Raw genomic sequence first — 21452 nt, forward strand, 5'->3', positions numbered from 1 at the left:
CTGGACACCCTAATGCTTTAACACCTCCTTGAACATCATTCTCTGTGCATCAGCCCTCTCTAATTTCTTGTGATGACTACGGGGGCCCATTTATCATTAAATATTTGCAGATAATGGGTGTTTTCAGGGGTGAGCTGTAAATGGTAATTATGGTCCCAATGTAAATAGAAGGGACCGCAGCAGGTATAGGAGGTATCTGGTGCAATCCCTCCAGTCCCACAAGCAGCTGCATCCCGCATAGGTTTAATTTCGAGATGCGATGCTGCCAGCTTTACAAAGCATTCCAGATATAGCATTCCATATAGTAAATCCTGCTGTTAGGATTGCATATTGCAATGTGATCCTGGGTGGTAAAATTGCATTGCATCTGCATCCTACCTCACTGCCTATTTTCTAGATTAAGAGCTTTCCATCAGTCCACATATTCCATTGGTCTCAATATTTTGTTGCATACATCCAAAATATGAACCCATCTGGAAAAAAAACTCTTTAATTCTTGCATTTAATCTTAGCGGGGCATTCTCCTGCATTTACTAGGTTTACTCCATTCTTAACTGTCTTACTGAGCATATCAGGAACTTATCAGGGATGGAACTGAAGAATAAGCTGTTCGCTGTAAGGATGCTATCGGGAGGACTGCCACAAAGAGCCAGAAATGCGCACAGCTTATTGTGTCATGGTCTTATTTCGTTTATTCCTGTGTTTTTTAAATGGATACCAGTAAAAATGTATATGACGTACTTCATGATTTTGCACCCCCATTTTCTTCTGATTTTCACATATTTCTTACCGCCCACTGATGAGAATGAGTAAAGAGTAATTGCAGGTGAAGTGACACTCAGGATCTAGTCTCACTACAATAAGGACTTGCACAATTAAAATGCTGTTTTTTTTTTCATTTTTTGCTTTTCCTTTATACAGATGTAGCCACGCTCATTGTTGCAGCGATATGGCTGCTCGTGCATGTTTGTCACGCCAAAATCGCACCCTTGGTATGGAAAAGTGTGATGCAACTTCGCTGCTTAATGATTTTCTATGAGCAGCGGGAGCAAATTAGATGCACATGCATGGCGATGGGATCAGGTCAATTGCAACATACAGTATGTTGTACACGGCGATTGGCGTGGCAACGATGTGCATGGCTACAACTGTATACCCGAATCGTAAGTGGAGGTGGTCTTATTTACAGAGGTTAATCGTCTCAATTATAGGAGGTGATTATTTCTAAAAATTAGTCTGCTGTCTTTGGTGCAAAAATGCTGGGCCCACAAAATTGGTCCCAATAATATAGGCTTACCACTAACCCAGGTTCTACTTATCCATTTTTGACTATGTGAACATATTGGAAAGGTTATATTTTTAAACACCTGTAGTTTGTAGGGAATACAACAAGGCTTCTTACTGTAGAAATTCTATTCTTGCTTTCAAAGGGTGATCGGGACATCAGGTGATTAATTTGCTTAAAGTATGCTGTCACTTTATTCACCAGGATCAATAAATGCTATAGGATAACTGCCATGCCTCTTACACTGCATTCACCAAGCTGTGACTGTATTCATACCAAATACACCATAAACCAAAAACACTGTTTGTGTGCTTCAGCCCTTAATAAAGTTAATGATCACATTTCTGCATCATTTCGGCATGCCTGTCACCCACAGAGCGGACATGGACCCATACTGTGGCCCTTATTCAGATCTGATCGCAGTACAGATTTGTTCTCAAAATAGGCAAAACCATGTGCACTGCAGGTGGGGCAGATGTAACATGTATAGAGATAGTTAGATTTGTGTGAGTTATTTTGTTTCTGTGCAGGGAAAATACTGGCTGCATTATTTTTACCCTGCAATTTAGATTTCAGTTTCAACACACCCCACCCAAATTTAACTCTCTCTGCACATGTTACATCTGCCCCACCTGCAGTGCACATGGTCTTGCCCATTTTGAGAACACATTTGTACTGCGATCAGATCTGAATAAGGGCCTGTGTGCTGAGGCAATATTTGGAAGATCTGTACCTATCTATTTTACCACTGAGTGAATGTCAGCAATTCTACTGCTTCCTAGTGATTTTGCTGTTCTACAGAATTATTCACTATATTGTAGAGTTCAGATGTCATGTATACTACTGCACCTAGACATCATATTTGACTTTTTTTTTATTAAATACACATAAAATTTTGGGGATACGGTCCCCATAGATCTACACCAACTAGGTTGACAAGCATTGGGTCGACACCACTAGGTCGACAGGCAGGAAGGTCGACATGGGTCAAGGTCAACAGCTTATTAGGTCGACATGGGCTAGGTCTGCAGTCAAAAGGTCGAAAGGGATTTTTCACTGTTTTTTGCGCCGACAGGCGGTATTTCATGCCCTACCATCCACTAGAGCAGTGATTTTCAACCTTTTTACCTGGCGGCACACTAAATACGATTTTAAAATTGCCAAGGCACACCATGATATCCCCACAGGGCAAAACACATTGGCCCCACAGGAAAAAAAAAACCTATTGGCCCCCATATAAAAGAAATCACACTGGTCCCCACAGGTGACAAAAATAAAATACATTGCTCTTTACATGAAAAGAAGAGACCATTAAATAACAGTTGAGCTGGTGGTGGCTGTAAAATGGTTTGGGCATCTCTAGATCTGGGGGCACACTTGAGAACAGCTCAAGGCACACTAGTCTGCCAGGGCACAGTAGTTGAAAAACACTGCACTAGGGTGTGGTGGCAGAATAAAATAGTGTGCCGAGCGCAGCGAGGCACCGTGCCAGAAGCATAGCGAGCGCAGCGAAAATGCGGTGCACTTCAAACTGTGTCCATGTCGACTGAGTCGACATTCGGGTAAAAAAAACAGTGAAAACCCCCATGTCGACCTTTTGGCTGTCGATCTTGCTCATGTTGACCTTGACCATGTCGACTAGGGTGGCCAATCCCGGGATCGGCGGGATCCCGGGATTTGGCCCCCAAAACGCCTGGATTTCAATCCCGGGTTTGGAGTTTCCAATCCCGTGATTTTCGGGATTAGACTGCGCATGCGCAGTCTAATGCCGGGCAGCGGCTGAGCACTCGCTCAGCCGCTGCCCGGATACTCCCATACCCGGCAGAGCAACCCTGCGCAGCGTGACCTCTCAGCGTGACGAGAGGTCACGCTGCGCAGGAAGGCAGGTAGAGATGAAGCCGCCCGTCCACCTAGCCAGCCCACCCAGCAAGCAAGCAACTCCGCATTATGAAGTCGCCCGCCCGCCCACCTAGCCAGCCAGCCGACCCAACAACCCGGCTCCCGAAGTAGGAAGCTGCCCACCCGGTATCCCGGCTCCCACCCTGCCGCTGGCCGGATGAAGCTGCCCACCCGGCATCCCGGCTCCCACCCATCAACCTGGCCGCCCCTGCAAATGTAAGTAAATGCGGGGCGGCCAGGGCGTTTTTTTATAAGGAAAGCAAATCCCGGGATCCCGGGAATCCCGGGATTGAGCATTTTTCAATCCCGAATCCCGGGATTGAAAAAATGCCCCGGGATTGGCTTCCCTAATGTCGACCTAATGTTCTGTCAACCTAGACCCATGTCGACCTAGTGGTGTCGACCTAGTTGGTATAGACCTAACAACCCACACCCAAAATTTTGATTGCATTAACAATAAAGGACTAGACATATATAAATATAAAACTAAAATATGTACTGTATATGCTAGTCCAGTGTAATGGTTTATCGATTGTATATACAGTACACTGAATTTTTGTTGTGCTTCATAACAAACTATGTATCAGAACTATTTCAATATTATTCTATGTATTTAGAAATCCAAAAAATATTTACTGGTGTTGGCAATTCTTCTATGTGCTGGAGGTGCTCACTAAACCACTGATAAAGCACCGTCCCTTATGGTTTGGCACCATAGCTTAGTATACTTACTGCGATAACAACTGATGAAGATGTACAGTTCGTACAGATTGTATACAAAGCTGAAAATACATTGGATTTATTTGGACTGCATGACAGCTTGTGGACAGATTGTTATGGTGCTGAATTAGATTTTAAACGGCAGCACGAGCAGTAACTTGGCAACAGATCTGGATAGCAAAGCACAAAGGGCATGAAGAAATACGCCAATTATGTCAGCATCTTATCTCTTTCAAACTCAGGTTTCTTTTTAATTTAAAGAATCCTTTACTGTATGTGTCACAGAGTGTTATTGAAAATACCGAAATTAACAGGAAACAAGAATGATAAAGTAGAAAAGCTGTGAGCTAAAACTATTCTGCCAATGTCCGTGTTTACCTGTGGCCTGGTCAGAAAAAGGTAATATCTCTAAATGCACAATAAATGCTGCACTTCTTACACTCTACTATCCACGAATAGTATGTTATCCAAATGGTGTTTAAAAAAAATAAAAAAAACACTACAGAAGTGACGCCTAGTTTTTTTTAACGATGTATATAGAGGTATGGGATCTTAAATACAAAATCCATTTACCCGGTACTGCAAGCCAGAAAGAAACCCCCCCCATAATGGCTGCAATTCTGTGTCATGCAGAAACTGATATAGAATTCACCATGTGTCTCCTCCTGCAGTCACTGTAAAAGGGTCTGTTGCAGGAAATTATGGATGCATTGTGGGGAAAGATAAGCCTATACTTTTATTGTAATTTAATATATTTACGAAATCCCCCAAACCTAGGGGTATTGTCGCATGAGTGCCACTTTTTAAACAAAGAGTTTAATGGCACAAAGCAATGGCACATAGTCATATGGAGTTTTCGACTTAACCATTATTATGTTTTAGTGATTTAGCAGTTACAAGCTGCCCTGACATATCATTCGTGTAATATATTATATAAAAAAAATTAAAAAAAAAAGTACCTAATTTGATTAAAAATGCAGATCTAATAGAAGGCGAGAGGAGAGATAAGTCATAGATGGTTGGAAGTACTCACCTGTCTGTCTACTTCTGGAAGTAAGAGCAGGAGATACTGCTGAAAATGCTGAGGTAAAGAAGCAAAGGTGTGCTTATTTATTAAAGCCCTCAGATTAGTGTTCACTAGAATCGATCCTGGTGTTTCTATGTCAATATCTTCTGCTTTGGTCCATTTCAAATGCCCTGGATGTGGGAAAATAAAGTTATTAGATCCAGATGAATAGTTATTCATCCAGTATATTTACAGCTTAGAAATATTACTCTTATGGTGTGTACACACAGTGTGATAGCCTTGCTATTTGATCGGGATCGAATAGCAGGACAAGCCAGACGCACGCATTCAATTTTGGACTATATAATACAGATCTATTCAATACAGTCATTGCTGCACTGTATTTGGCTATTCAATTTCAGCTGAATGAGAGCACACATCGAATCGAAAGCTTACATACCAATTCAATTTTGAATATATAGTCAAAAAACAAAGGGAAAATTGCACCGTGTGCACACATCATTATTCTAAATATAATGCAGAGACATTCATGTGATGTTTCGCTGCCCAACAGGCAGAGACAATGTATGTGTGCTTGGTACAATGGTTGTATAGCGATCCAGTTTTCTCCACTGATGTGAGACCATACATGCAGTATGTTCCCTCGTACTTCTTTTACAATAAGTGGTTAATATTTATCTTAGCCTGGGCCAAGTCACATACAAAAACGGTCCTTAAACCCTGTGACAAACAAAATCAGGATAACAGTCACACTTATTTCAATTCTAATAAAGCTGCATCACTGTTAGTGTCACATTCAAAAATTGGAAAAATAAGGGATTAATCCAAGTACTGACTATACTGTATGTGGCCCCTCTTCCTACACCCAAACAGAGGTGCGTTGGGAAGCCTGAATAAATGTTTTGAAATTGCATAAAAAGTGGCCATATAGCACTAGTAGATGGGGTCTGTGGTTTGTGTTTGAAATGTTTCTCTACTTTGCATGTAACTAACTTTGTTTAGGTTGAAATTTGTTAGTTCAATTTTGAAAATTTTTAACAAAATGGGATTATAGGTTTGACACTTTCTCCCATACATTACCAGATTTTCATTCTATCCAGCCAGATTGGACAAATGGTCAGACAGATATTTGTATAGTGTGTACTCAGCTTTAACTGTTTAATGTTTTGTGGTGCAGTGTAAAGGGGTATACACGTGGCCATTTCAGCCCCTTTTCTAAGCGATCTGATTAGATTGCTTACAAAAGGAGTACGGAACGTATGCCCTGCCGCGACGTCAATGTGCGGACCCGCGCGTTGGTATCGCCGGCTGGGAAAGCCATATGTAAGGTTTCAATTATACTAAAAATACAGCAACAGGTAACTGGCGTACAAACAATAGCAACACATATAGGGGGTTATGCTAATTCAATCGTTCCCCCCACGCATTCGAATGGGGGACCGTTTGTTCAAAACTGCGCATGTGCATAGGTTTTTATGCACGTGTGCAGCCGCTGTGTGCGAGCGCTCACAGAGCTCGCTTGGAAAATGCTCCGTGTGTAGGGGCCATAGCGATAGCAATGTGCGTTGATATGGCCCGGTGATTATCTGGCATGCTGGATAAATCTACTTACCCAGGCGGGGTCGATGTTCTCACCGGACAACACTGGCCCTGACAGATCACTCAGCGCACAGCACAGACATCGCTGTGTGCTGAGCGATCTAGCATCACACAGAACGCTCAGCACATCTCCCCATGTGTGGGACCCTTAAGAATTCTCTGCAGATCAGACAGTGCTTACCAAACTTTGGGGCAGATGTATTAAGCCTTAACAAGAGATAAATTCAAGTGTGATAAAGAGATAAACGTCCAACCAATCACCTGCTAACTGCCACGTTACAGGCTGTGTTTGAAAAAGTCAGTAAGGAGCTGATTGGCTGGACATTTATCTCTCCTCATCACCCTTGCATTTATCTCTTGTTAAGGCTTAATACATCTGCCCCTTTATTCTCAAAGCCCCCTAGCAGTCCTGGTTTAAAGGATATCCATAGTTGAGAACAGGGGACATAAATAATGACTGTCATTTTGATTTATCTACCAGTTCCAGCGCAGATTTTCCTAAAAGCTGGACTGTAAGGAAGCTTAGCAAATCAAATTTCGGAAACACTGACAAAACAGATCAGACTTGTTTTAAGTCAGATCTGTTTTGTCGGACACTGCCTTCGATGCCGTCAGAAAAGGCAGCACAGGACAGGAAGCTATGGGACCATTCACACACACACACACACACACTGCTCCACTGTGTGGCTGCCTAGGCGCTGTGCAGTTGGCAGGTATGTGTCCCCTGTGTGATAAATATACTGTCCCTGTTTATATTGCTACCTACAGGGCTTTTGCAACGACCAGTGGCGCCGCTGATGGCTGCCTAGGCGCTGTGCAGCCCGGCGGGCATGTGGTTCCTGCATGTAATGTCTTAATGTAATGTATGCAATTACCCCCCCCCCCCCCTCATCTCTGCTTGATGCTGCACTGTTATCCACAAAAAATTCCTAGTGTGCACAAGCACACATGGCCAATAAAGTTGATTCTATTCTGATTCTATTCTACAGCTGGAAGTCATCACCACGGAACAGTAGGGTATCTATAAAGGGTGCAGTGTGGCAGTGCACACGGCCCCTGAGTCCCAGGGGAGCCCACACTGCACCCATTTTGTGATTACTGTGATTTGGACACTAGGTCTACAATCATTAGGTCGAAATGGTCATTCAGGCGAAACAAGCATTTTGTCGACCTTGAAACGGTCGACATGAAAAGGGTCAGCACGTTTTTTTATCCATTTTATTTACTTTACTATCCAAGCAGGTATGCGAGGAGACGTGGTACACTTATAATGTGTCTATGTCGACTTAAGTCGACAGACACCAAAACAAACTAATGCCAACCTTTTTAATGTTGACCTAATACATGTCGACCTATTTCATGTGTCGACCTAACGACTGTCGAAATATAGTGGTCGACTTAATGATTGTCAACGTAAGTACAGTTGACCCTATGACCCACACCTGGTAATACTTATCCTCCAGAGTTCCGCGGCAGTAACAGAAATCGGCAGAAAAATGGCACGGTGGCATCTGAGTGCTCTAATGCTCAAACTTAGCAGTGCTGCAGAACTTAGCGCACGTGCAGTAGGGTCTGTGCACTAAGAGCTCTCAAACCATACTGTTCCCAGTGCAACTCATGGCAGAGAGGAGGGGGCATGGCCAGGGAGGCTGCACACAGGCCTCCTCTCTTGCTATGTCCCTGCTGCTGAACAACGTACATTAGAAATGGACCACAAGGAACATTTTGTAAACATTCTAATTATGTTGACATGTCATCAATGTCTACTTGATGAATACCGACATGGGGAATGCCAACATGCCAAGCATCCTGCGGTAGTATTGTGTACAAATTAATTTTATAAGTATGATAAGCCCCTTCTCCTACAGGCAGTGCATTGCAAGAAAAACATAATGAAACACTGCTGGAACCAAAGTTTTTCACTGTCTACTCCATCTCGGAGCGCCACCTCTGTTGTCTGTGTGTTTGTCTATTATAATATACTGTATACAGATCTAGCCATGCCCATCTTTGCTGCGATGTAGCATACTGCATTACTGCTTCCTGAATGCTGTGCCAGGCTTCAATTATTTGTAGCTGGTGGATGGTGAAGCAATTGCAGGCTGCGAATAGTCACAGCCTGGCACACCATGCAGCGAGCCACATCACAGCATAGATGAGCATGACTACACACACACACACACACACAAACACACATATTATATGTATATACGCCCATTATTAGGCTCAAAGCATATTAGCTAAATCAGCAATATTTTGTCATCCATTATGAAGGACAGAGGTAGATATGCACTAAACATTGCCGCTTTGTTTGGCTAATATACTTTAAGTCTACAAATCCCTTTGGTGATTCCTGACCATTTGGAGCACTGTGCATCTTTATACTCGATGTTACTGTACTCGGGCATCCTACCATTATCTTTATAAACAATTTCTCTTGACAAACATATTTTAAAGCACACTAATGACAATAATACTGTGATTTTTTTGTTTGGTACTTGTGTATTATAGCGGCGCCCCCGATGTACATCGTACGATTAACGTATCGCATCGCATGCCATGTACCCGATGGCATCCGATGCGACGCGATTTTGATCCCCTATACGATTAAAAATCGTATAAGCACCCTAAAGGGTGCTTTTGAGCACCCTAATGGGTGCATACAATGTTAAATGCACCCCCACACCACACCCCACTATAAACGTGAACCCGAAGCGTGGCGAGCGCAGCGAGCCCGCGAGGGGCGGCGGTACGCGTCCTATGACCTTTTCATACCCCCACTATCCACGTCGGCGTGGAGTTGAGAATAGATTAGTGTGGCGAGCGCATCGAGCCACCGAGCCCGAAGCGTGGCGAGCCCCGCGAGGGGACGCGGATACCTTCACAGGTAAACGCGTCCCTTCGCGGGCTTCACAGGTATCCGCGTCCGCTCGCCACACTAATCTATTCTCAACTCCACGCCGACGTGGATAGTGGGGGTATGAAAAGGTCGTAGGACGCGTACCGCCGCCCCTCGCGGGCTCGCTACGCTTCGGGTTCACGTTTATAGTGGGGGGGTGGCGTGGGGGTGCATTTAACATTGTATGCACCCATTAGGGTGCTTATACAATGTTTAATCGCATTGCATCGCATCGTATGGCATTGTATGCCATGTACAATGGCATACAATTTGAAAATTGTATGCCATCGTACACTAACCAACGACATTGCGTCGCATCGCATACCATCGCATGCGTTATGGTATACGATGCGATGGGCGCCGCCAAAATACACGAGTACCTTTTGTTTTAAATAATAAACTATCATATAGTAAATTAGCATACTGAAAGCCACCACCATCTGCAGCACAATACAAAAAAATGATGGACTGTGTTGCCAGAAAGTTAGTGTTGCTTCGCATGAGAGTGACAATGACGCATGGAAATGGGCCTAATGTGCTTCATAGAAAACTGAATTGCTCTGTAGGAACAACAAACAGCAGAGGTCCAAACAGCAGACCCTTCAGTACACTGGGCTAACCGCTTCATTTGCTTTACCTTCTTCAAAAACCGTTTCACATATTCTTCAACCAGGACCAGGCAGACACTCTAGATGTCTAATCATCATTAAGTTCATCAATATATGCACTGGCGGCACGGTTTACCATCCCAGTAATTGACTACATTATGTTGTGCAGCAACAGCCTCATATATTTTTTAGGTTTCCAGCTCTGTACACAAGTTATAATGCTGCACATAACCAGTAGCATTGTAACAGGAATAAACTGAACCTGATACAACATCACTTACCTAAACCTGATTTTTTTAGCCGCTTTAAGTGCTGGCTTATTTGTTTGCCAGGAGGTGATTTTTGCCCTTGCTTGGTTTCCTTATCAGAACTGTCCGCCTCACCGTTTTTTGATTCAGACCCTTGGGAAGAAAAAACAAGAAAACCATAACTACATATTTTATTTCTGTTTCCCTTTTAGCTACACAAAAGCATCATCTTGGTAGGCTTTCTTATTTGGTCCAGAACATTCCTGTTCGCTGAAAGCTCTTTTTCTTACAGTACACTAGAGACAATAGAAACGAGAGGATGCTGAATCAGATAGGAATGCAATCAATAACTTGCTGAGCGCTACAATAGATAAGAGAAATACCATCCAGCTAATACTGCGCTTTGAAGGGTAACCCCAAAGAGAGTGTACTAGCTTCTGGAACCATCATTATTAAGTCTGTACAACAGTTATCCACTCCCAATCTGTGCATCCATAAATATCAGGGCTTTTCATCCAATTATACAGCAATTATTGTTGTGACAACACAAATTCAAATATGTAATTTAAATATGTGCTCTATGCTAATTACATTTGGGGGAAAACTAATTCAAATTCATAGCTATTTAAGCATACTGCAGCTTTAAGATAAAGGACAACAGCTCTGAATGAAAAGAAGCTCTGGCAACAATTAGGAATTATATTTTGACTAAAAATACAATACACTTAGCACACTAACACAAGATGCCACATTTGTGACATGCTCACTACCATGTACCACCGAAATATCAGCAGGGATGGTAAATGAAAGCTCGTCCATGTCATATTATATACATTGTAGTAATTACAGATGTACAAAAGAAACATGCAAAGTTAGAAAAAAAGATTTTCTACGTACAGGAAAAAACTAAGAACTGGAAATAACTAAACACCTTAAAAATGAAGCACACTGAAGTACCTAGATCATAGATAGCAAAACTATAAATAAATGGAACTATGTAACTATGGTTACCACTAGTCTCGTATGTAGTATATAGATAAACATCGGAAGAAATAAGGAACACAATGTTTGCTTTTAATTTACAACAAGTATATGTTTATAGATTATGTAAACAGTACATAAAACTGCAAGAGAACACAAAATAAAAATAGCAATATAAATTTCACAGTAGAAAACATATAAATGACACTGTATACGAGCACTAACCGACTCACTTATTTACACACACACACACACACACACACACACACAGTGATACTTTCGCTAATGCTGTAAAGGCAAAATCACATAAAATAATAGTGTGTAACTGAGCTACATTTGCAGGCTTTTAGCGCCAGCATGTGGTCCTGGATTATATATTTTCTTCAACCAGACTACACTGATTGGTTTCCCATATATTCCAGCAGCAGCTAAACTGTTTTGTTATGCGTTTTGAATGGCAAAACATACTTCTGCATGTATAGGTGTGTGCACATATCAGCAGGAGAGAGAGAGGATTGCAGTCACAGCCTCATTCATGCAGCGCTCCCTTCTCACACTGCCCTCTGTTTACAAAGACTGGAGTGAGCAGATTTTCTCAAATAATATAGTGCAGTCTTTATCATCTTTACCTGAAGGTGAATCCGACTGCTCGTCAGACACCTTTAGGGGCGTCAGGACGACACGAGGGACAGTCTTGTTTACCATCATAGATACCCCATTTCTTCTCTTCTGCTGCTGCCTCAAAGCCTAAACAAAGAGAAATAATACAGTGTAACGTTTAACAAGGAACATCAGCCAGCACATCATTAAAACAGGCACTGAAACGCCAGTACATTAGACACATGCACAGCATACAATATCAGGTTAACAACCCCCACTAATGATGTAATGTTGCTCACCTTTAGACAAAGCAATATTAAAACTTGGAAGTTCCAAGCACAGACTGCACCTAAGTGCATTTATATCACAGCTCATGACAACAAAGGCATCTGTAGCAGATTGTACTACCTCCAAGTCACCACATCACACCATGATTTTCAAGCCAAATAAAAAGCGTTAAGTGTTTGAAATAAGGCTGGAATGTGTGGATGTATGTCTGCACATCTCTCGCAGGTGCATCTGCTTCGCTATCCTGCTCAGTCAATCAAGTTAAACAGAGAGTGTCATCAGTATGTACAGCATGTAAGGACTACAGTATTGATGCACTCGCTCAGCCGTGTGGAGTGCTGCACAAAAATCACTGAACACGGCAGGAATCGTTTATTTCTGAGAGGAGAAGGAATCGCTCCCAGCCTAGGAATACTTGCAGTACTTGCAGGGCTCCTGCCTGCCTGACTTTGGGAATTAACCTTCAAGCTACCAGCAGAAGGTGATTTGAAAAATGTGGAAAACAGACAAAAAAAAAAAAGGAATAGCGCCAACAGATGACGAACCAGAAAAGTACTACGGGTATGCTAATGTTTAGCTAATAGATCTTGTCATTATCCGTAAGAGTCTGAGATCTAAGGCACTCAGGCGTCCTTTGTTTCTGCGTTTCTAAAAGGATACATTTGTAACCAATTCCTGCCGCTTTAGAGTTAATGTTATGTTTGTTTTTGTGTTTTTTCTTTCCCTCAGCAAGCAGAAAAGAGCAAATCAACAAGGATAAAACAACATCATCAACAAATACACATCACCCATTAAAACGACAGGAGAATTGTACACTGGTGAAGAAATATTTAAATGGACTCCTCGAGAGTGTAACGGTATAAAACCATCAATACGTAACTGCAGATTTTACACTTCGTTATGCACATTAACTCTGCTACTCATGTTTTTGAAAATCAACCAACTGTTACCAATATAATATATGGTTACAAGCCAAATAATTCATGCACTTCAATGGCAGAATGTTGTGACATACGCATTCACTGCTACATCCATTCTATTTCTATCGGGGGGAAAAATCCAAGACAAACAAGAAAAGGAAAAAAAATAAAAAGATACACCCAATAAGCTTCTTACTGAAAACCAATTTAACAAACAATCCAAGGAAAAGCACAAAACAATGTGTAAGTGTGATGACAATATTCTTAATCAATTTATAGCACCATCCATCTTCAGAAACAGATTATTCTTTTTGTTTCACAGCAAAAAGAAATGATACGGAGCTTGTAAAAAGCCAGAGGCAGCGCTTGGGCTGACAATACACTATGATAACAGGAGTAGGGGGACTATTGACTCAGTTATTCTTGCTTCATTATTGTGATAGTAACACTATATACACTAGGTTAATAGCCGACATATGCCCTTACTGGCAACGGTGACTACTCAAGAATAACTAAAGTGGTTTTATTGAACATGCAGTAAGGGGGGTAGACAATTTTGACAGTCGGTCCCTCTTTCTCTCTATGTTGACCAAATGTGTGGACACAAATTGGTATTATCATGGCAAAGAAACATGGGTATTTTCTTTAATGTCATAGATAGAGATAACACAAAATAAACTATAAAGTGAACACATCCAGTTTACAACATCATGCAAAAAACAGCTGTACAAAGATGGAGGAAGTGACCTCAAGGCTATATACAACTGATCAAATGTAATATCTCATGGCTCAGTGAAAGCTGCCATGTTTCCTATAGCTCTTCCATTTGTATAGAATAGATGTTCATGATAATCACTTACAGACTGACCAATCACATTAAATTAATTACTTTTTTGAACAGATGCCATCATGCAGAAGATCACTGTAATTTCCCAAACTGTGTGTGCCATGGATCACTTGCAGGGGTTTCCAGTGTTGGTGGATCAATTTAAAGTATTTATGGTCAATGTAAGAGGTAAAATCTGTGCTTGTGACTTCCAATCATAAAATACGTGGACAAGCAGAAGCGAATCCGGTCCCTCATAACTGAGCCTTAAGGTGTGTACACACGCACCAATTTACTTTTGATTCGATTTTCCCAATTCCACCCCCTTTCAATTTGGTTTTTGCTCTCACTATCGATTTTGATTTGCATCTAAGGCAGAGTGTACACATTTGATTTACTGGATCAAATTTGATAGTTCCTTTCCTGCAAACTATTTTTCTTCTCAATATAGAGAAAACATGAGCGAGCATCGAATCTGATGCGGTTCGAAAGCATCTTAGAAACCGTTCGATTTCAATTCGCTTTTATAAGCAAAATTGAATTGAAAACCAGACAAAATCGAAGCGTGTGTACACCTGTTTAGGATGACATATAAAACACAATTTATTTACTTTAATATTTTTTTTCTAAAGTACTCAATAAGAAACTTTCAGACTAGGGGTGCCACGAAAAAAATTCTAATACTCTTGGGTGCCGTGATTTGAAAAAGTTTGGGAACCACTGTTGTAACCCCAAAAATTGTAATGGGGAAGTAAAAGTGACTACACATGTGTGAAATATTTTCCATGCTAATGGTCTTAAAATCCAAGTGATATTGGTATTTGGCACAGGAAAAGTGCTGAAGCTCACCACACTAGGTCAACACAAATCTTATCGTTCTGTTTGTGCGTCTTTAACCAAGGTGACAAAAGAATACATTGGAAGGGATCAATTTTAATTCCTGTATCCAGTATCCTTTAAAAAGACACGTCCTTATATATCTTTTTAGTTTGTAACTGGTTTTCCTTTCTCCAGTAATTTTGTGCTACTGTAATCCTGAGTGACGAAACAAACTCATCTATAGCTATTCTCAATCAGTTATCTAGTGACCAACATTGCTTAGTTACTACTATTTATTTTCTTCATCACAATTCAGACTTCCACCAGAATGCAATGCATGTTGCTATAAGGATGTCAAATGACACAGTTAGGGAAGGTAGAAGATTATATACCTATTCTGGCAGTTACCCAATGTCACTTTGCTAAACTAGCAGCATGCATGGCCACTTTTACTCCTCAACACAATGACTTGAATTGCAATAATCTTCAATTGATTGGATTTGACGGCGTACTGTCATAGGTGTATGTGAAAAACAAAGGATTGTGGGCCACTGTTATAGGGGCGGAGACTTTAATCGGTAAACCTATTTCAAAATAAAATAAAAAAAGGATCATAAAACTATTGAAGAGCATTAAAAATGACCATGGTCACATCTGCCATGGGTGTAAACGGATGACTGAAATCACTAACATCACAGCTCTCATGATAAATGTACTCAGTCTTGCATATACCCGTGTACATAGTTGCCTGTGTATAGCAAAATCCTCTAAAATAATCAACTGGTTAAAGAAGGAACCACAAATACAGTATTTCTGTCCATCATCTCTATCTGAAACGGTTCCACTGGCTGAAAGGACACACATTTCTTAAGATCAGTGTATATTGGTGGGGTAATGATTTTACCATTGAAAACTATATTGCTTTATACATTTCATATTAATACATCCTATAATAGCATTACTCACAGATAGATAGCTTAGGAAATGAGTGATTTTAAAAAAAATGCTGCTAATACAGTATAACATATTTAGAGGGAAATAAACTGTAATGAGTAGCATTGATTGAATACCTGGGCAGCACTGATTAGGCCAGAAAATCATTCAGTAGCTGCTCACTGTAGGGTAGTCATATCTCAGTGGAAGTTCTACATGACTAGTCATACAATACCAATGTCTGATACAGCGTACTGTATATCTAGCATTTTGCAGATCATGCTCAAAGACATATAATGGAGAACACAACACATCCCTACCTCACATACATGTGTAAGAGGGCCACATTCAGAGTCAGACACATCTATGCAGCTGGACTGCCCCAATACACCTGCTTGTGAGATCAGACGACATCACTATCAACACCGATTTGCACCAGCCTTATCCTGGGTGTAAAAGATCCACCTGGTTGCTGGATCTTTGCGTACACTGAACTCTCAATAAGCTTCGATTATGGGCAAGCTCATGCTATGAACATCCACCCAAATGACACACAAATTGTACTTTGTCCAATTCTGTGCTAGTCCAAATAGCGCAGAGAGTCCGTGAAAATCGGAATATTTGTCATGGATGCATGAGCAGTGCAAAGATTTGCGTATTAATGCTTCTCTGAATCAATATTATTGAGATTAATGGTTCTATGAATTGTAATTGCAGAGCGAAGAGGAGAGTCTGCTTTATCTGCTTAAACAAAGCATTCCTTCACTTTGGCTTCTTACAGGAAGATAATATCCTTCGAACTCACAATTGAAAAAAAGAAGTGTGCTCAAAAATAATTAGCTCATACTAATACAACAGTTGTACTGGTGTATCATGAATTATGTACATTGTGAACAGCTTGTGTTCTAAATATAGATGGATCTTTGAGCCACACAAATGTAGGCAATGCAGACAGAGACAATTACCCTTAGTTACCAACACTTCTAGATACAGATAGATCCTAATAGCTGCAGCAGTATCGCCTGTGCTACACAAAACTACATAGGCTTATGCACACTTTAGCTAGTATTAAGCAACACATCATTATTTTTCCAATACAAATAAAAAGAGATGATACAAATGAATGCTAACCAATCAAATAAATTACGCAATATTATTTTGTGAGCTGAACAAAATGAAGGAGAATGCAACCTTCCGATTCACCTCATGCCTTAGTAAAGCCAATAGATATAAGATAATGGATTGTCTGTTCTTATTATTAGCATCCTTTAATTAGAAGGCGACACATGGGATGCACAGTGCCCAATTACAGAGCACATAAACAAATAAGTAAAACAGGAAACACTGTATTGTTGAATACAATAGAGCAGCTGTTCTCAGACTGTGGGTCTTGACCCTACAGTGGGTCGCAACTATGTTGCTGACTGTCAGGCTGTAGACTTCTCTGATCTCTCGGTTAGTGAACCAACAAGTTTGAAAAATCAGTTGAATTTTCGATTCTGTCCTTCATACTCTTCGAATCACTGGCTGAGAGATCTAAGGAAACTTCAGGCAGCTTTGCACCCACCCAAGTTCTCCGCTTCTCTTATCCTGTACATCCAGCAACAGGCTGCACTTCTGACTCCATCACCTACATGCAGATGCCCATAGTGGGCAAATGGCAGGCAGCAAAGGCACCCATGTCATGGGGCTTCTCTCCCACTGCAACACTTTGCCTCACCCTACCACCCACAGCTTTTTCCGGTCGTTCACTGCCTGCCCAGTCTTCCAATGCCTCTTCCTGCCATCCTGTACCCCCCCCCCATCACCCACTGCCTCCGTGCCATCCCCAAAGCTCTCACAGCAGGTATAAGCTTTAACATTTGCATGAATATATTACAAAACACATGCAGTTTAGGAACTCTGTCTATGCATTAGCTGTCACTTCACTTCTGTTTTGTTCCCCAATAATACTGCCATGTATGTGCGGCCTATGGACCACACATATGCCAGTCATTCTGCTGTAAATTGCTGGGGTCATGTAATCCATTTTGTCTGATGGGGTTCCACAGAAAAAAATAGTTTGAGAATAGAGCAATAGAGCCTGTATGTGACAAATTAGGGGTCCAACAGAAAGCTTGGAAAATTAGTTAACAACCTGTAACTATTAAGAGAACAAATGAAATATGGAAATTACCTAAGAAAGAAATAAGGTCTGAGGAATCTATGACCAAAAACAGCAATGGTTGGAGAAGCCAACTAAGGAGTAAATGTACTATGCTGTGTGTTTCAAAAACAATGGGGGGAATTTACTAAGATGAGAGTTTTATTTCAGATGCGATGTTGCTATGGGCAACCATTCAGACACTATGGGGGAAATTTACTAAAGGAAATTTGTAAAAATTAGGTGTATTTGTATTTAGAAATACACTTATTTTTGACATTTACTATCCCGAAAATACGGCAATTCGTAGTCGTATTGATGTGCTATCAATACGACTACGTAGTCGTATTGATGTGCTATCAATACGACTACAAATTGCAGTATTTTCGGAGGTACTTGTGAGTTATCTGGGCTGCCGATTTTTTGATTGTATGCCTTAAGTTAAGGCATACAATCAGATGCGATGCGATGCGATATCGCATCGCATCGCATGCGATCATCGGATGCGATGACCCGATTTTTCCATAGGAATCAATGTTAAAATGGACTGAGTCCATTTTAACATGGAATTCAATGGGAAAAAGGGGTCCTTTTCATACCCCTACTATCCAAGTGGGCATGGAGTTGGATATAAACCTGTGGCGAGCGTAGCGAGCCACCGAGCCCGAAGCGTGGCGAGCGAAGCGAGCCCCGCGAGGGGACGGTATTCTGTGTCCCCTCGCGGGGCTCGCTACGCTCGCCACGCTTCGGGCTCAGTGGCTCGCTACGCTCGCCACAGGTTTATATCCAACTCCATGCCCACTTGGATAGTAGGGGTATGAAAAGGACCCCTTTTTCCCATTGAATTCCATGTTAAAATGGACTCAGTCCATTTTAACATTGATTCCTATGGAAAAATCAGGTCATCGCATCGCATCGCATCCGATGGTCGCATGCGATGCGATGCGATGTGCCCGATCCGACCCGATTTAGAAATCGGCAGCCCGGATAACTCACAAGTACCTTTTCGGAATAGTAAATGTCAAAAATAAGTGTATTTCTAAATACAAATACACCTAATTTTTACAAATTTCCTTTAGTAAATTTCCCCCTATGTATTATCTTCTAGAAGGTGGTAAATAAAGATATAGATTCTAAATTGGTTGCCCATAGTAACATGCCATGTGAAATAGAACTCCAATCTTAGTAAACTTTCCCCAACGTGTCTGACAGTTGGATTTAAACTAAAGTGACAATAACATTAATCCAAAAAAGTGTGTTTTGCATTTCATATTATTGTAGCTTTAAATACGTCATTTGAAATGACCAAACAAAGTGTCACATCGTAAATTTAGTCAATCAAATCTAGTAAGTGCCAAATAAAATAGGATATTCCACCACTGGCAAAACGTAAAACAAACGGAAGCAATAATAACAACTGGACTTAAAATACGTGACCAGAAAAAAGTGTATACATGAAATATACTGTATATATGTATATATAATGAAAGAAAATGTAGTGCGCACTATACATTATAGTATGTTTACAATTGGCCCCATACATAAATGAAGCAAATTGATTTAATAGGAACCAGAAGTGGACAAAAACGACTGGATTCATTGTAGAACACTGAATAATTTACTGGTACATGACACATACTGTGCTCATTAGAGAAAGATAGACAAGGTTCATGAGATATGGGGAGGGAAGCCAAACAAACATTTTTCTTCTTAATTTTAAGTGTCATTTGTGCACAACGATAGAACCATTTAAAGATTTTACAGATCAACCAATTGGTACTTTGCTAAATACATCATTTGATTTTTTTTACTTTTGCAGCAGTAACCTCTCCTTTTGCTACTACTTTTTCAAAATGGCAATTTAATGTCCTGAAAAAGAACCAGCATGAAAGATAACCTTTGAAATTTCACACAATACTGATCAAAGACAAAAAAAAAACCATGGCAAAGCGACAGGAACTCAACCACTCTGCCATACAAATACAGGCTCAAGCTAAATTCTTCTATGCTAAATAAATAATAGAAACACAGTGCTACGTCCTTTGATATTAAATCAATGCAAAAAAATGTACTGCTGATAGTTTGCATTCATTTCATAGCAATGTAATAAAGCTACAAATTCAATCATGATTCTGTTAGTATTTGTACTGCCAAAGCTTCATTTTATTGCAACCAATTATATTCAGTGCAGAATGGTAAATTACAAAGGAATCTATTTTAAGGAAATTATCAATTCCCGACACAGCAATAGTCAGATAAAAGCAAAGGTCTATTCCGCAGACAAATGATTAAATGTTATTTCTTAAGGCTTATACACACTAGAGGATACTAGAAAAAAAGAAAGGGTCTGCTGAGCGATATTTTACAATATCATATAGTGTGTACACAATATTTGTTAAAGATTCATGCTCCCATGTGTCGTTAATAACCCCTCCTATCTACTGAACACGTGGGCCAATTTTGTTATATAGCCAAAGACCTGCATGTTCAGCATGCCCTAGTGAACGATATCATTCATTGTGTATGCTCAATGTAATTTGCCCGGGACTTAAGAGAAAAAACTGAAGATATTGAACATCCTTCATATTGTCTAGTGTGTATGGGCTTTTAGAAAAGGATACTCTCGCTAATATTATCATTCTCAACCCCCAGTATGCTCTTTTTCTGCAAATGCTACAGACCAGGGATCAGCAGTCTTTCGGTAGACCTCCTACTTGTCCAGCTTTTTTAACTGCCTTCATTTCCCATACTTTCCCCAAGGTTTTGTCTAGGGGCATAACTAGTACTGTAAGGGGCACTAAAGCAAAATTTGAAAGGGCCCCCTCCACCACTAGAAAGGGGTGTACAGGACTATAGGGGAGTACAGTATGCCAGCCGAAGAGGGAGGGGGGGGGGGTAGAGGAGGGAAAGAGGTAGAGGAGGAGAGAGTTGGTGGAGAAGAACAGAGGAGGAGAGGGAGGCGTAGAGGTGGAGTGAGGGGGTAGAGGAGGACAGAAAGGAGTAAATTTGGAGAGTGGGAAATACATGAGGGGGTAGAGGGTGTGAGGGGCAGAAGAGGAGGTGACAGGGTAGAGGATGTGAGGGGCTGTAGAGGAGGATGAATAGAGGCTGAGAGGGGTAGGGAAGGATGAGGAGGAGAGGGAGAGAATGGATTTGAAAGTGTTTGAATCCCCCCCCCCCCCCACACAAGTAGCGCTTGTACCTCCAGCAGTGGGGATTCCTTCTGCTCACAGGGTGCTGGAACTCCTGGCTGGGTGTAGCGGTGCTGGGGCACTCTGCTCACTGTAGTGGCACCAGGGCATCCTGCTTACTTAGCTGCACCAGATCATCTTCTGTTCACTGGTGCCAGCAGTGAAGGCTGTCTCTTACAGGCACCAGGTGTCAACAGCGCTGCAGGGCAGGAACTTCAACCACTGCCCACACATCAGTATATCAATTTTTTTTTTAAAAGGGTGCAGGGGATTGCCTGTGGGGCCCCTCTAACAGACAGGTCGCATAGCAATTGCATCCCCTGCACCCTCAGTAATTACTTCACTGGTTTAGTCCTTTGCTGCTTCTCTTCTCCCACTACACCCCTTCTGTCTGTCTTCGAAATCATCTGTACGAAGATTACACCAAAACTGACCTTTCCCATGTCAACTACCTATCAGCCATCTT

At 41.3% G+C, this 21452-nt stretch overlaps 1 protein-coding gene and 1 long non-coding RNA gene across 4 annotated transcripts in view; one reads left to right on the forward strand and one right to left on the reverse strand.

The window, feature by feature from the left end:
* Positions 1–21452, reverse strand: part of ASXL3 (ASXL transcriptional regulator 3) — a 76200-nt gene that overhangs the window by 18957 nt on the left and 35791 nt on the right. Inside the window, exons 1-4 of one of the 2 annotated variants that reach the window (XM_083187448.1) lie at positions 12166–12598; positions 11896–12013; positions 10319–10438; positions 4938–5101 (exon numbers count right to left, since the gene is read on the reverse strand). In XM_083187448.1, the coding sequence (XP_083043574.1) occupies positions 4938–5101; positions 10319–10438; positions 11896–12013; positions 12166–12225 (462 nt within the window). In that variant the 5' untranslated portion in view covers positions 12226–12598. Of the gene's footprint in view, positions 1–4937; positions 5102–10318; positions 10439–11895; positions 12014–12165; positions 12599–21452 lie in introns of those variants that run through there. The other variant, XM_083187447.1, reaches the window with a different exon arrangement.
* LOC146080310 (uncharacterized) lies at positions 12144–17446 on the forward strand. 2 transcript variants are annotated; one of them, XR_014474852.1, is made up of 3 exons: positions 12144–12715; positions 12884–14172; positions 16370–17446. It is a non-coding gene; the product is annotated as an uncharacterized LOC146080310 (long non-coding RNA). The 2 variants fall into 2 exon arrangements; XR_014474851.1 differs by having other exon boundaries at positions 12884–17446.

This window comes from Crinia signifera, chromosome 5 (assembly GCF_055691185.1).
Source record: "Crinia signifera chromosome 5, ASM5569118v1, whole genome shotgun sequence".
Taxonomy (NCBI): Eukaryota; Metazoa; Chordata; class Amphibia; order Anura; family Myobatrachidae; genus Crinia; species Crinia signifera.